General features: G+C 38.8%; 1 protein-coding gene across 2 annotated transcripts in view; it reads left to right on the forward strand.

Annotated features, from left to right (window-relative positions):
- The window catches only part of tenm1 (teneurin transmembrane protein 1), a 398,797-nt gene that overhangs the window by 283,685 nt on the left and 99,988 nt on the right, over positions 1 to 15,124 (forward strand). For both annotated transcript variants that reach the window (XM_072439861.1, XM_072439862.1), the window contains one exon: positions 7,976 to 8,208. In XM_072439861.1, coding sequence (XP_072295962.1) covers positions 7,976 to 8,208 — 233 coding nt within the window. The remainder of the gene's footprint in view (positions 1 to 7,975; positions 8,209 to 15,124) is intronic.

The following is a 15,124-nucleotide window of genomic DNA, read 5'->3' on the forward strand; positions in this document are numbered from 1 at the left end:
GTAGGAGGGCAGTATCTGGAGTAGCAGTAGAAGGAGTAGAAGGAGTAGGAGTGGCTGTAGCTGGAGTTTGAGAAGCAGTAGGAGTAGAGGTAGTAGGAGTTGGAGTAGTAGGAGTAGCAGTTGAAGCAGTAGTAGGATTAGGAGTAGAAGGAGTAGGAGTGGCTGTAGCTGGAGTTGGAGAAGCAGTAGGAGTAGAGGTAGTAGGAGTTGGAGTAGTAGGAGTAGCAGGAGAAGCAGTAGTAGGATTAGGAGTAGAAGGAGTAGGAGTGGCAGTAGCTGGAGTAAGAATAGCATTAGGAGTAAAAGGAGTAAGAGTAGCAGGTGAAGCAGTAGTAGGATTAGGTGGGAGTAGTAGTAGTAGAAGTAGAAGAAGTAGCAGGAGAAGCAGGAGTAGCAATAGTAGGATTAGGAGTTGAAGTAGCAGGCAAAGGAGTAGGAGTAGAGGTAGTAGGAGTTGGAGTAGTAGGAGTAGCAGGTGAAGCAGTAGTAGGATTAGGTGGGAGTAGTAGTAGTAGAAGTAGAAGAAGTAGCAGGAGAAGCAGGAGTAGCAATAGTAGGATTAGGAGTTGAAGTAGCAGGCAAAGGAGTAGGAGTAGAGGTAGTAGGAGTTGGAGTAGTAGGAGTAGCAGGTGAAGCAGTAGTAGGATTAGGTGGGAGTAGTAGTAGTAGAAGTAGAAGAAGTAGCAGGAGAAGCAGGAGTAGCAAAAGTAGGATTAGGAGTTGAAGTAGCAGGCAAAGGAGTAGGAGTAGAGGTAGTAGGAGTTGGAGTAGTTGGAGGAATAGCAGTAGTAGGATTAGGGGGAATAGAAGTAGGATTAGGAGACGGAGTGGGAATAGTAGTAAGTAAGTAAGTAAATAAATGTTATTTATATAGCACCTTTCACAGACAGAGGTCACAAAGTGCTTCACAAAACACAGAATAAAACAATAAAAACACAAAAAACTTACAGTGAACAATACATATACAACAATATACAGTAAAATCAGTCCGTAAAACAAGTGCATTTAAAAGGCTTGACTAAATAAAAAGGTTTTGAGCTGACCCTTAAAAGCAGTAACTGAGTCCAGTGACCGTAGGGAGAACGGAAGATCGTTCCAGAGTCTGGGGGCAACAGCCTGGAAGGATCTGTCTCCTCTGGTCCAAAAACGGGTGCGAGGAACCAACAACAGTTTCTGATCCAAGGACCTTAGTGAGCGAGAGGGAGCGTACGGTTTAATCAGATCGCTGATGTACAGAGGGACCTGACCATTTAAAGCTCTAAAAGTTAAAACAAGAATTTTAAACTGTATCCGGTAGTAGGAGTAGAAGTAGGGTCAGGAGTAGGAGTAGGAGTTGGAGTAGCAGGCAAAGGAGTAGGAGTAGAGGTAGTAGGAGTGGGAGTAGTAGGAGGAATAGCAGGAGAAGAAGTAGTAGGATTAGGATTAATAGAAGTAGGATCAGGAGTAGGAGTGGGAGTAGTAGGAGGAATAGCAGGAGAAGAAGTAGTAGGATTAGGATTAATAGAAGTAGGATCAGGAGTAGGAGTGGGAGTAGTAGGAGAAGGAGTAGTACGATGACGAGGAATAATATGGATGTTGTGTGTATAGTATAGGTTGTTGTATGTTGTATGTATAGTATATAGGTTGTTGTATGTTGTATGTACGTTGTATGTATAGTATATAGGTTGTTGTATGTTGTATGTATAGTATATAGGTTGTTGTATGTATAGTATATAGGTTGTTGTATGTTGTATGTATAGTATATAGGTTGTTGTATGTTGTATGTATAGTATATATGTTGTTGTATGTTGTATGTATAGTATATAGGTTGTTGTATGTATAGTATATAGGTTGTTGTGTGTTGTATGTATAGTATATAGGTTGTTGTATGTTGTATGTATGTTGTATGTATAGTATATAGGTTGTTGTATGTTGTATGTATAGTATATAGGTTGTTGTATGTATAGTATATAGGTTGTTGTATGTTGTATGTATAGTATATAGGTTGTTGTATGTTGTATGTATAGTATATAGGTTGTTGTGTGTTGTATGTATAGTATATAGGTTGTTGTGTGTTGTATGTATAGTATATAGGTTGTTGTATGTTGTATGTATAGTATATAGGTTGTTGTGTGTTGTATGTATAGTATATAGGTTGTTGTGTGTTGTATGTATAGTATATAGGTTGTTGTATGTTGTACGTATAGTATATAGGTTGTTGTATGTATAGTATATAGGTTGTTGTATGTTGTATGTATGTTGTATGTATAGTATATAGGTTGTTGTGTGTTGTATGTATAGTATATAGGTTGTTGTATGTTGTACGTATAGTATATAGGTTGTTGTATGTATTGTATATAGGTTTTAGCAGTAGGAGTGGAAGAAGAATAAAAGGATAGCACTTTCCAGAATTAATAAAAATAGATCTGTCAAGTCGAGTCCGCTTCAAACTTTAACGTGGTTCCATGCACCGAGGACGTGTCGTTTTACTGCAATTAACCCGATCATGCTCAGATAAGTTTATGACACAGTTAACGTGGGCGGATTCCCAACGTGTGGAGAAATGCAGCGCGTACCGGTGTGTCGTCCTCTGACAAAGTTTCTAACCATCCATTTTAAAACCATGTACAATAGGCTCCTCCCCTTTGGATCCAGGACTCTGATCCCCGAAAAAGAGAAGCTAAATCTCAGTTATTTTCCTGGTTGAATAAATAAATGAATGGTATGTATAATGGGGTTCTGTGACTCATTGGCTGAATAAAAAAAAAATCTCCAAGGAAGGTCAACAAACCGAGTTTTAAATACATGGAAAGATCCACTTGGACCGTTTTAGTTTCTACACCGGTTTGTTTTTCTGGAATTGTGATGCCAAAGTGTGCTATTGCCCATAAGTGGCCAATTGGTCACAGAAGTAATAGTAAGGAATCGTTATCATAATACTGTCTGTAAAGTACAAAAGTAGTTGCAGATTAGGTAAACCAACTGTCCTCATATTTTTATTGTAAGAAACCTATCATCAATTCCAATGTATATTCTTTTCTGCGTTTTTAGAAAAGCAGAAAAGCAGGTACTTTACTTTGTCTTTTTCCAATTAAAAAACTAAATTAAACACAGAACAGAACGTGACCAAAAAGCAAAAAATGAAATATAAATAATGCAAGTAGCACAAAACATTCAAAGAAACATTATCACGGCACAGTCAAAGTTTTAAGGCCTAAGCACATAACTCTGAGATCAACAGTCCCAAAACGTATGATAATGGTGGGCCATCCTGAAAATCACAATGTCTCCAGCAGTTAGAACTTCCCAGTGAACTGTGAGCACTTAGACACGCTGTTATGAACAAACATGATTCATTTTTCCTCCAGAATTCTTTTCAAACATGTGATTTTGTGCATTGAGAATCATAAAAACCCTCCCATTCTTCATCTGTCAATACAAAATGACCTTCTCCTTCACATTTATTGTAATTTATCCAGCAGTTATCCAGATTATGAATGCATTTATATAATTTTGATCATTCCCCATTTAAAGGTCATATTTATGTTTTAATTAATATTTCAAGTTGGAGAGGACAAAAGAAATGTACTTGAACCAAACGGCATCTGCATACGTGATGAGCTTAATGAACCTGGTACATGCGGTACATAACATGACTACTGTACTCGGCCGCAATTACTGCAGTTGGCGTTCCTCCCACGTGTCTTACAGGATTCACTGTCAAGAAGAGGCTAAGTGGACACATTTGCATTTCGGAATCACAAGAGAAGAATAGAATGTCGTGCCTCTGATCTATTTATGAGTTAATGTTTGCTTTTATTTGACTGTTCGCGCTGATGAGCCATAGACTTTCAGCAATCGAGGCGGCACATAACGAGAAACGGGTCTCACAAGGCTATTTCACGATGTTCTGTGCTATTTGCATGTTCAGCCGCAGTTTATTTCGTATTCCCAAGGTAGTAACATTCATTTTGAGAAACATTCTGCCATTTTAGATGACAATAATTACCAGATAAACCATAAAAACACAAGTTGAAAAAAACAAGACCGGCGCGTTGTATATGACACCAAATTAATAGCAAGGCACGATTTTATACTCCAATTTCCTTCTAGATAAAAAAAAAGAAAAAAAGGTTTTCTGACAATTTGGCTTCCAAATTTGATGCGTTATCATCGTTAATGTAATATTTTGTTGGGGAAATAAATTGCTACAAGAATGCATGTCAAAGTAAGTTTCCCTTGTCATGACATTTTCTGTTTCCTCTTAATGTGAAATGAAATTAGACTATTGAAATGGACGCGCTTTATACTTTTCAATTCTAATGTTTTTCTGTCTTTACCCAGACTAGTATACATTATTATCCAAATGTAAATCCTTGTGAAATGACTTATTAAGAAACATATTGCCTTTTAGGTCTATGTTGAACCTTAACAATAAATAGCATTGCAGTACAGTTAAGCATGTAGTCTAGAATTTAAATTAAGGACAGAACTGTTTTTATTTTTGACCAAATATGCATGGATAATGTTAAAAATAAGTGTCAAAAGTGCAGGGCTAGACCTTTTGCAAAACAGCAGCTTTTGCATAAGTAGCATAGACTTGTTCATTAGTTATTCATCATTTACTGTTGTCGTTTTGTTTCATTTCTTATGTTGTAGTTTTGCTGTAATTCGATCATAACTTAACTCTTCCCACAATAACAAAAGACTGTTTAATGTCCAAGTATGTTTAAAAAGATCCAGTCTATATGGAAACCCTCACACATTTGTCATGTACTTTCATTTGCTCGGTCCAATTAGTTGTTTTTTAACCGTTTTGGCCTGTATACGACCTTTAATAAATGTTTCTATTGTGCTCATTTAAATGCAAATCGTTATTTGACAATTCATGCTCAATGTTAAAGAAGACAAATTATGCAAATCGACTTTAAGAGCATTTAAACCATATTATAATTGTTTCCGTCTTCTCATTTAGCATTGATCTGTATTCTCCTGCATTCAAGTCTTCGGTTAGGGTGGGTTTTGTGTAGCCATTGTGACACCACAACAACAACAACAACAACAGAAAGAAAACCTTGGTGATTAGCGCGAACCGTAGCTATTGATAGCGTTAGCGGATACTGTAAAGCGGCGGTCGGAAATCAGGGCAGAAGTCCGTGGACATGTTTCTTTCGCTGCGTCTTTTTTGGATCAATATTTCAATTTAACGCATCCAAAACATAAAATAATGATCCGCGGGTGTCAAAGAATCTAACTATACCGTGGACAACAGCTCTTCTTAAATGCGTGTTCAAAAATCTATAGCCCGAGATTGACGCTCCAATACAACCTGACCTTTTACCAACCTGCCATCTCGCCTTTTCGATATGACAACCCAGTGCACCAGCCCCAAACCCACTGGATATAATTGGGCCGTGTCTCCTCTCCATCTGCATCCATTTTACAACCCCGCCGCCTGCACGTGTTCCTGGAAACGTACATTTTGAACAGAACACAAAGCGAAGGCTCCAAACAGCTCTTACGCTGGCCCCAATCGCGTCACATGTCAGAGATAGTGTACGGATCGTGCTCGAGTTTAGCTCGGCTTCAATTATGCAGCCTTCCACTGCAGCCGGTCTGCGCATGCATATATACATAAGCTCTCTTATCTGGCACGCCAAAATTTATACTGACAAACATAATACTGCGACTATAAACCACACTGTCGCAAAAACAGGCTCGTGGCAACTCTCCGAGCAACGCGAGCCTCCATAAAGAGACAGTAACGTGTGCGTATATTACTGCACAGCAGCTCGGGGGCGCATAAAAGAAAGGGAGATTGACATAAGGAGGATTTTCTGAACAAATATATAATAACATTGGCACCAGTGAGCGTAATATTAAATCAATTTTATGACCTTTTGTATGTTTCAATAATGTAGTTGATGCTGCGGCTGTCTCAAACTTTAAGGGAAGTTACTATTTTTGGGTTGAGAAAGTCAGATCTCAGTGGATTTCAAACGCCAAGAAGGAGTGATGGACTGCAATAAGTCAGGATTGTCCAAAGTAAAAATGTATTAAATTCAGACCAACCCATCAGGGCTAAACTGCAAGGATTAAACATCTAACATGCAAAAATACACTGTAATCGTACAAGACAAAACAAGGACTAGATGTAGATCACACCAGGGTCAAACCAGGGTCAAACAAGGGTCAAACCAAGGTCAAACCAAGGTCAAATCAGGGTCAAATCAACCAGATCCAAACAGGATTTAACAGTCCTAAATGTCACTAGTGAGTCTGAATCTGAATGGAGCGTGAGAAACATGCACACCACCAGATTTACACCCATATGTTCCACTGAAGTATGAACTCTGATTGAAGCAGATTGCTTTAATTCCCTCATAAAGGTAATATAATACTGGCAATATGAACCGTGATCAAATTGTACTTCCACATTCTGAAGAGTTCATTTGCAAACACAGATGGGTGTCGTTTGAAAAAAACAAAAAAACAAAAATTGAGAGCGTAAAATGAGCTCTTTGTCTATGAGCGTTTTCAAAAGCCAATCCATCCCTGTTTTAGCAAATGCCCTCGACTCTATAGCTATAATATGTGTATATGAGGATGGCTTCAAAATAACAACAACTATGTGACACATTTTCAAAAACGGAGAGATCTGTTTTTGCAAATGAACTCCACAGTTTGGTTTGGGCAAGGGGTGTCCAAACTTTTTTCACCAAGGGCCGCATTTTGAAACTTAAACAGGGCAGAGGGCCACAAACAACTTGACAATGTCGAATTTGTTGAATGACAAAGTGAACAATTCGAAATTTTGCATTTGACGTAATTGCGATGAGCCTCCACACCTTTAATTAGACATAGAACATTAATATTAGGTTGGTATAACATCAATATGCCTGAATTTTCCCAATTTCACAGTAAAAAGTACTCGGACTCTGAGGACCTCAGGGACCGGCCTCCTGCTGGTGCCAGAGTCAGGACTAAACATGGGCCGGCCTCCTGCAGGTGCCAGAGTCAGGACTAAACATGGACCGGCCTCCTGCTGGTGCCAGAGTCAGGACTAAACATGGACCGGCCTCCTGCTGGTGCCAGAGTCAGGACTAAACATGGACCGGCCTCCTGCTGGCGCCAGAGTCAGGACTAAACATGGACCGGCCTCCTGCTGGTGCCAGAGTCAGGACTAAACATGGACCGGCCTCCTGCTGGTGCCAGAGTCAGGACAAAACATGGGGAATCTGCGTTTAAGTTTTATGCAGCTAAAACCTGGAACAGTCTTCCTGAAGATGTGAGACAGGCTTCAACTCTGACAATGTTCAAATCTAAGCTAAAAACAGTTTTGTTTAGCTGCGCATACGACTGAAAGGATTTTTCTTTGCACTCTTCTCTTTTATGTCTTAAATTATTTACACGTTACCCTTTTTTATTTTTAATTTATTTTTTTATTTTTTTATTTATTTATGTATTTATTTATGTATTTATTTATGTATTTTTTTTATTTTTTTTATTTTTTTTTGACATTTTAAATACTAAAATGTATCTGGGACTATTTTGAGGTAGTACCCTGCACCTTTAAATCTTGGCTTTAAAAATAGCACCTTTTAAATTTATTCAAATTAAAAGGTCTTTCTTAGAGACATTCTCTACAATTATAAAACTAGTATTTAGATCAGATAAATTTGGATTTGGCTAGGTGTTTTTTATTTTTATTTTGTATCTAGTTAATTTTATTATTTTTCTGTTTCTGTCATTTCTTTGTGATTTTAATGCATTTTTCCTGTTGTGTGAAGCACTTTGAATTGCCTAGTGTATGAAATGTGCTCTACAAATAAACTTGCCTTGCCTTGCCTACTTTTCGTTGTTTAGGCCAACATAGCAGGAAGCTGGAGGGCCAACAAAAATTCGTCTGAGGGCCTCATTTGGCCCCGGGCCCTAGTTTGGACATGCCTGCGTTACATGAAACACTCTGATGATGACTCTTGTTCTTCTCCTGCAGCACCAGCCCGGCCCACAAGTACTACCTGGCCATGGACCCGATGGGAGAGGTGCTGTACGTATCCGACACCAGCAGTCGCAGAGTTTTCCGCGTCCGGAACCTGGGGCAGCCCAAAGACCCGTCCCGGAACCTGGAGGTGGTGGCGGGAACGGGCGAGCAGTGCCTCCCCTTCGACCAGAGCCACTGCGGCGAGGGCAGGAAGGCCACGGAGACAGCGCTCAACAACCCGCGAGGTACGAGGCGGCCGTGTTTGTTTGTCTGCACAAAAAAGGAGCGCTGCAAAAACATCAATAGGCCTTAATGTCAAAGAGCTCGTGGGGACATAACTGTGTCTGAGAATGAAAGTTTCTCTGAAGAAATGTTTATCCGGTTGCAGAAAGGTTGGTGGCTAAATCCCAGCGCCTCTGGAATGCTCACCGACGTGTTCTTTGTCTAAGGTCGACCGCACGCTAGAGGATATTTAGCACAACTTTACGTCTGATTTGTCTCTCTATAAATGTGGTGAGGCGTGGCCACAGTAGAGCTTTTCTCACGTGACAGTGCAATGGGCTAAGCTAACAGTTAAATTGTATTAAAAAGGAAATATATGAAGAAATAACTTGAAAACTGCCTGATTGTTTTATAGTTTTTATTGTATTTTGGTATGCTTTAAAATTAGCATTAGCATTGACCCTCCATCTGCCACCAGAGAAGTTTTCACCTCATTTGTAAAGGCTTTGACCTGTTGTTCGTGACATCCACAGCTCAGGGTTCATCTTTTTAAGTATGTACTCATTTTATCATGACTCTGCAAAAACACCACAGCAATAGAATTGGACAGGAAGTAGTGAGGCTGACGCTGAAGTCGCCAGGCGCTGTTGTGGACAAAGCTCATTCTATTCTAACCATTTTTGTCAGGTCACACCTCAAAAGGCTGCAAAACGTTGGAATATTACAATTTTTGTCTATTTTGTCAAGTGCTTTCTGTTTGAAATAATTATAAATAGATGTTTGGATGGATTGATACGATACATCATCCCTTTTATTTTCCTAGCCAAGTCTACACTCTTTCACAATACTTTACACATTGTCTTGTGTAAAGCTAGCGCAGATTCGTGTAGATTTAACAAAGCACTAAACTCTGTAAATCTGAGGTGAAATAATGTATATTTTTGGTTCAGAATGTTAAGTTGTTGTTGTTGTTGTCGATGTTAAAGGAGAACCGAGAGGAGATAAAGGGACGGTCGTCTGAAGCGCTCCATGATCCGGTCCAAAAACCCTTCTACATTTGACACAAGAGCCAAGAGCCCTTTGTTTCCGCTGACAACGGCCTAAACAAACAGTGAAGTGTGCGCGTCTCGGATCTAAATAACGTTTCCAAAGTGAGAAAACGAACGGGTCTTGAATTGTTTTCCAGTAATCGATATCCCATTCTGTTCGTCTGTCGCTGGCGTTTTGAGCCCCAAAGTTTCTTCCGTACAGTCTGAAGTCGTCAAAGAGGGTTGTCTTGTGTTCCATCTTTAATCCCGGTGTTTAATCAAAGGAGATTTGAGATGGGACACGCCGCGCTCACCTCATTATTCAATATCAGCCTCGTGTTGAACTGACGAATCGTTCTTTGATGAAGAGTGATGTCATTTTCTGCAGGCTTATGAGTATTATTATCTGGTTTTTGATTACCTTTAGACTTCATATATTTCAAACTTTGTTCTGTAAATCACATCAATATCAAATTTAGATCATCTCGGGAGAAGCCGTGACGGTAAAATATGATAAAAATGGTGGAGAAGTTTGTGACTGGGAGATCTCATGGGAAAATATTGTGCTTTTGCGTGCAGTTTTTTGTCACTTAGGCTGTGTGTGATCTCCTTATCTTTATAATTAGGATCTTCATATCCCATCATTAATATTATTTCAAAATAGACGGGAGATATTTGAGGATACAGCAGGTTTCAAACACACAAGAACACTTAACTGAGCTCAACGAAATCTTTAAAAACGACCGATTTACTGTAGAATTTGTGTGAATTCTGTGCGATGTCAAGTTCAAGTGCAACGCGTCAAAGCAGGGCAGGGTTAGAGGGAATGTGTTACGTCTTAGTTAAATATTGGTGTAAAAATTAGCTAACGAGACAGCTATTTATCACATTTTGCCATTTAACATTTTACGAAACACAGTTGGGGTCGGATTTGTCGGCGCTGTGTAAATTCTAATTGTACAGCAAACAGACTCTATTTTCGTAAAGTCTGACTCATTTCTGAATTTATATTAAGTACTATTCACGATTATGTAACTGCCGCTACAATGCTGGACTTAAATAAACGTATCCATCCCCATGGAGACGAGCAGGCGACGCCCCCGGGCAAAGTTACAGGTCAGTTCCGTGGCGAGGCGACACAGCTCACGTGTTTTTCAAGCGAGGTACACACTTGTTCTTGAATAAGTGAGAGATAAACTAGTTTAATGGCAGTATTAAATGGCTTTAATACTGTGGAACATTCCAGGCAAAGCGATAACATCTCCATTGAGACAAACAAGAGGTAAATTAGAGCTTTATTGTAAACCACTTAATGTTTTGGCTGCTGTTGTGACTCCCGTGTTACATTTTGAGTGAAAATAAAGTTTAACTGGTTCAGAATTCCTGCCATGTTGGTAAAAATCACACATATTTTCTCACAGATGGACTCACGCTGTTCACATTTGTTGACCCTGTAATCTTTTTTATTTATTTTTTTTATTTTTTGAACACGCATTGATTTTAAACATTAAATGGCTCTGGCAGTATTTAGACGTTTGTCACTCAAAGCTACAATTGTGGAACAAACACTGGGACTGACACACTAACAACGGCGAATAATACAACGGCATTTATTCTGTTTAAAGGTGCGCCATGTCACTCAGCGGGTGACAAACCCTCCGCTAAGAAAAGTAGTGCAGTGCTGCTTTAATAGGTCTTACATAATAGCATTATTCTGTACATATATAACAATTTACTTCTAAATGCCAAGTCTACATGTTGACACTTTCAGCTAAATCATTTTCTCTGCATAAAAGCCTCACTTTTGATTATTGCATGCAATCATTTTTGAATTATTATATGTATATAAAGCGCTGACCCACCTGGAATAAATAACTCTCCTTTTGTTGGGAAATGATCACAGTATGTGGCCATAGGTTAGTGGTAAATAAACTGCGTTCACACTCTAGATGATGATTTCAGATGGAGGGCAGCGTGGCCTGTGCGACTCTATGGGATTTTCACTGTTTTGTGCAAAAAATATACAAGCTTATGACCTACAAATGCTGAACAACAAACTGTTTCATCGTTTGATTTTCACTTGCGGCAAGACGACTGCCGTTGTGATTTTTGTTCCATGCGCATAGGCAGTACTTACAGAGATATGAAGCATAAACCAGGTCAAAACATCTGCGTTTCAACAGTTAAACAGCACATTCTACCACCTGCCCTCCACCTTCAGTCGGCTGCGCTGTTACTAGAGTGTCGCGACGTCACCTGAACGCAGCCTATTGCCGCGTAACATGTTAATATTCAAAACGCCAACTTCACCTGACTTTCGCTGGCGCATAAGCCCCGATTAACGCGGCTTTGCGATCGGAAAAAACGTGTAACTTCAAAGCAAAATGGACGGACCACGCGCTGAACCGCCGTAAGATCCGAGAGAGTGAGTCGCGCCGCGGGAGCCGACAGTAACAGCGTGATTAAAATGGCCGCCCCGGATTATGAGGGAAGATGTCATGACAAGGTGCTGAAGTTAGCTCAAATACATTTCATTTGGGATCCACAAAGCCCCGCACATCCGTCTCGAGCCGCTTAGACGAGCGTGCGCACTTTAGACAGTAATCCAGACGCGGCGCTGTGGAGTGGTTAAGCGTAAAACTCACGTGTTATAATCAGAGTACAGAGGGATGTAACGGCGGTTGTGTTTTTCTCATACACTCTTGAGACGGTGGTTTGACTCGACAGAAAAGCATGATAACTCACACAAATAACCAATGTCATCAGAATTGTGAGAGTTATTCAAAATGTACTGAAAGAAACTAAATCAAATGCACAAATAGAAGTAAAGTGCTTATGGAAATTAACTTGTAAGTTCAAACAATTTAAGAAAAAATGCTAGGCCAAAAGAGAATTGCTCCTAAATGTAATTAAAAGAATGGCAAATACCATGATGAACAATCATGATGGTATTTTGATTATTGTGAATGTCAACTGGCCTTTACAGACTCTAAAACACAAAACAAAAGACAGTTCATTCAGCATTATCAAATAAAAATGTAAAAAACTAATCCAGATGTTCATCAATATTACAGTTTATTCACAAAAGCTTTCAGTCACCACATTTCCACCTTCATTTGGTTAAAAATGTATTCAAAAAAATCACAATATACTATAGAAATGATTTATATATAGTTTTACCTTTCAGCTAATTGATCAAATAATGGCTGAATAGTCCACTACCAAAATAATTGTCAAGTTTCAGCCGTTATTGTCACAACCACCACCATAACAACTGCACAAGATTAAAAAAAGAATAGTCATAGAACCGCTGCATCTACTGTAAAGAAATGGGAACATACATTTGCATATTTCATTAAATTGAACCAAGGAATCATTCAAGCTAATACAGCAGGGGAGCGTTCTTGTCTGTATTAGTGTTGTGTCCAGTAGGCTTTATTGTATTTTAATTTAGGCTATTGTTCTTCATAATGCCCTCACCGACTGTAGCATCCACTATCTAATGTAAGAAGTCAATTTGTGATCCATGCGACCAAATCAATGTGTTACAGAGGCAAATTCAGCAAAACGATGTTGCTTATGCAGGTGGTTTCCCTCCGGCTCGGACGCAGAGGTCAGAATAACGGATCGTCGTCGTTACTTTTCATTGGGCATCCTGACCATTATGTCGCTGATGCTGTGTATTTTGAGAAGGTTGTAATAGAGCTGGATTGGGCCTGTGGGGGCTGTATTAGCGGCTGGAGCATGCAGAAGCGGGAATAACCTATTCGCCGGACTCACCAATCACGCCCACACACCTGGACCTCTGGCCGTCCCCGGGCTTTCGCGGGGCTTTCTCCGTGTGAGGCGGCGTCGCGGAGAATCCACCCCGGGATCGGCGCCGCTCTGTCAGTCCGTCACACTCGGCTGCTCCCCGTGACGACGCCTGACACAGAGGGCGGCGAGACAGTCGATACATACGCAAATATAATGTGTCCACGGTACCCTCTGCACTCCTGATACTAGCACTGCTGAAGTTTAGTTATAGTACTTGGACTCGTGCCATGTCTGTCTTTAGATGTTGGGCAACGACTTCATGACTTGTTCTACTCCTGTTGATGTGATTGTGTACTCAAGTAAGAGTAACAAGATAAGATATTCCTTTATTGTCCACACATGGGGAAATTTCATTGTTGCAACGCAGGTCGATACAGAGGAAAAGGACAGATAACTTATAGGAAGTTTAAAAACACTCTTAATAGAAGAACTCTTATAAACAAAAACTCCTATAGACAAAACCTCTCATTTCATAATAAGGAATGGAGGGGAAAATAAAGTATAAAATAAAAACAGCTAGCGTAAGACAAGATAATACTAATAATAATGGTAGCATAAACACTCTATTACTATTATTATTATTCTATTCTATTTTTATATTCTATTCTATTATTATTATTCTATTCTATTCACTCTATTAGTATTATTATTATTATTAACAATACTTAAAGTGAAAAGTGATCCCCAAATAGTTACGAAGTGTACATACAGAAGTGTACATACAGAAGTGTACATACAGAAGTGTACATATAGAAGTGTACATACAGAAGTGTACATATACATACAGAAGTGTACATATAGAAGTGTACATACAGAAGTGTACATATAGAAGTGTACATTTAGAAGTGTACATATAGAAGTGTACATATAGAAGTGTCCATTTAGAAGTGTACATATAGAAGTGTACATACAGAAGTGTACATATAGAAGTGTACATTTAGAAGTGTACATATAGAAGTGTACATTTAGAAGTGTACATATAGAAGTGTACATACAGAAGTGTACATACAGAAGTGTACATTTAGAAGTGTACATATAGAAGTGTACATACAGAAGTGTACATATAGAAGTGTACATACAGAAGTGTACATATAGAAGTGTACATTTAGAAGTGTACATATAGAAGTGTACATACAGAAGTGTACATATAGAAGTGTACATACAGAAGTGTACATATAGAAGTGTACATTTAGAAGTGTACATATAGAAGTGTACATATAGAAGTGTACATACAGAAGTGTACATTTAGAAGTGTACATATAGAAGTGTACATACAGAAGTGTACGTATAGAAGTGTACATACAGAAGTGTACATATAGAAGTGTACATTTAGAAGTGTACATATAGAAGTGTACATACAGAAGTGTACATATAGAAGTGTACATACAGAAGTGTACATATAGAAGTGTACATACAGAAGTGTACATATAGAAGTGTACATACAGAACTGTACATATAGAAGTGTACATTTAGAAGTGTACATATAGAAGTGTACATTTAGAAGTGTACATACAGAAGTGTACATATAGAAGTGTACATTTAGAAGTGTACATATAGAAGTGTACATACAGAAGTGTACATACAGAAGTGTACATATAGAAGTGTACATACAGAAGTGTACATATAGAAGTGTACATACAGAAGTGTACATACAGAAGTGTACATATAGAAGTGTACATACAGAAGTGTACATACAGAAGTGTACATATAGAAGTGTACATACAGAAGTGTACATATAGAAGTGTACATACAGAAGTGTACATATAGAAGTGTACATACAAAAGTGTACATATAGAAGTGTACATATAGAAGTGTACATATCGAAGTGTGTGTATATATAAAAATGTGTTTTTTTATGGTAACATCCCAGGAACAGCAGATGGAGAAGTTAATAGTTAAAAATAGGATGATTCTGGTACATTTGCCACTCTCCATTTTTGATTGAGGGTCCACAATTATCTTGACAATGTTATTAAGCTACTCTATGTACTCTAGGTGTTTAAAAAGTGATGTTTCTTTGGCTTCAAGCTCTTAATCAGTAACCTCCATATTGATTTTTAATAAAAAGAAATTCAAGTACATTCTTTTATATTTT

The sequence above is a fragment of the Eucyclogobius newberryi genome, unplaced genomic scaffold, assembly GCF_026437365.1.
Source record: "Eucyclogobius newberryi isolate DKJ021-1_F unplaced genomic scaffold, fEucNew1.0.hap1 SCAF_11, whole genome shotgun sequence".
Lineage (NCBI taxonomy): Eukaryota > Metazoa > Chordata > Actinopteri > Gobiiformes > Gobiidae > Eucyclogobius > Eucyclogobius newberryi.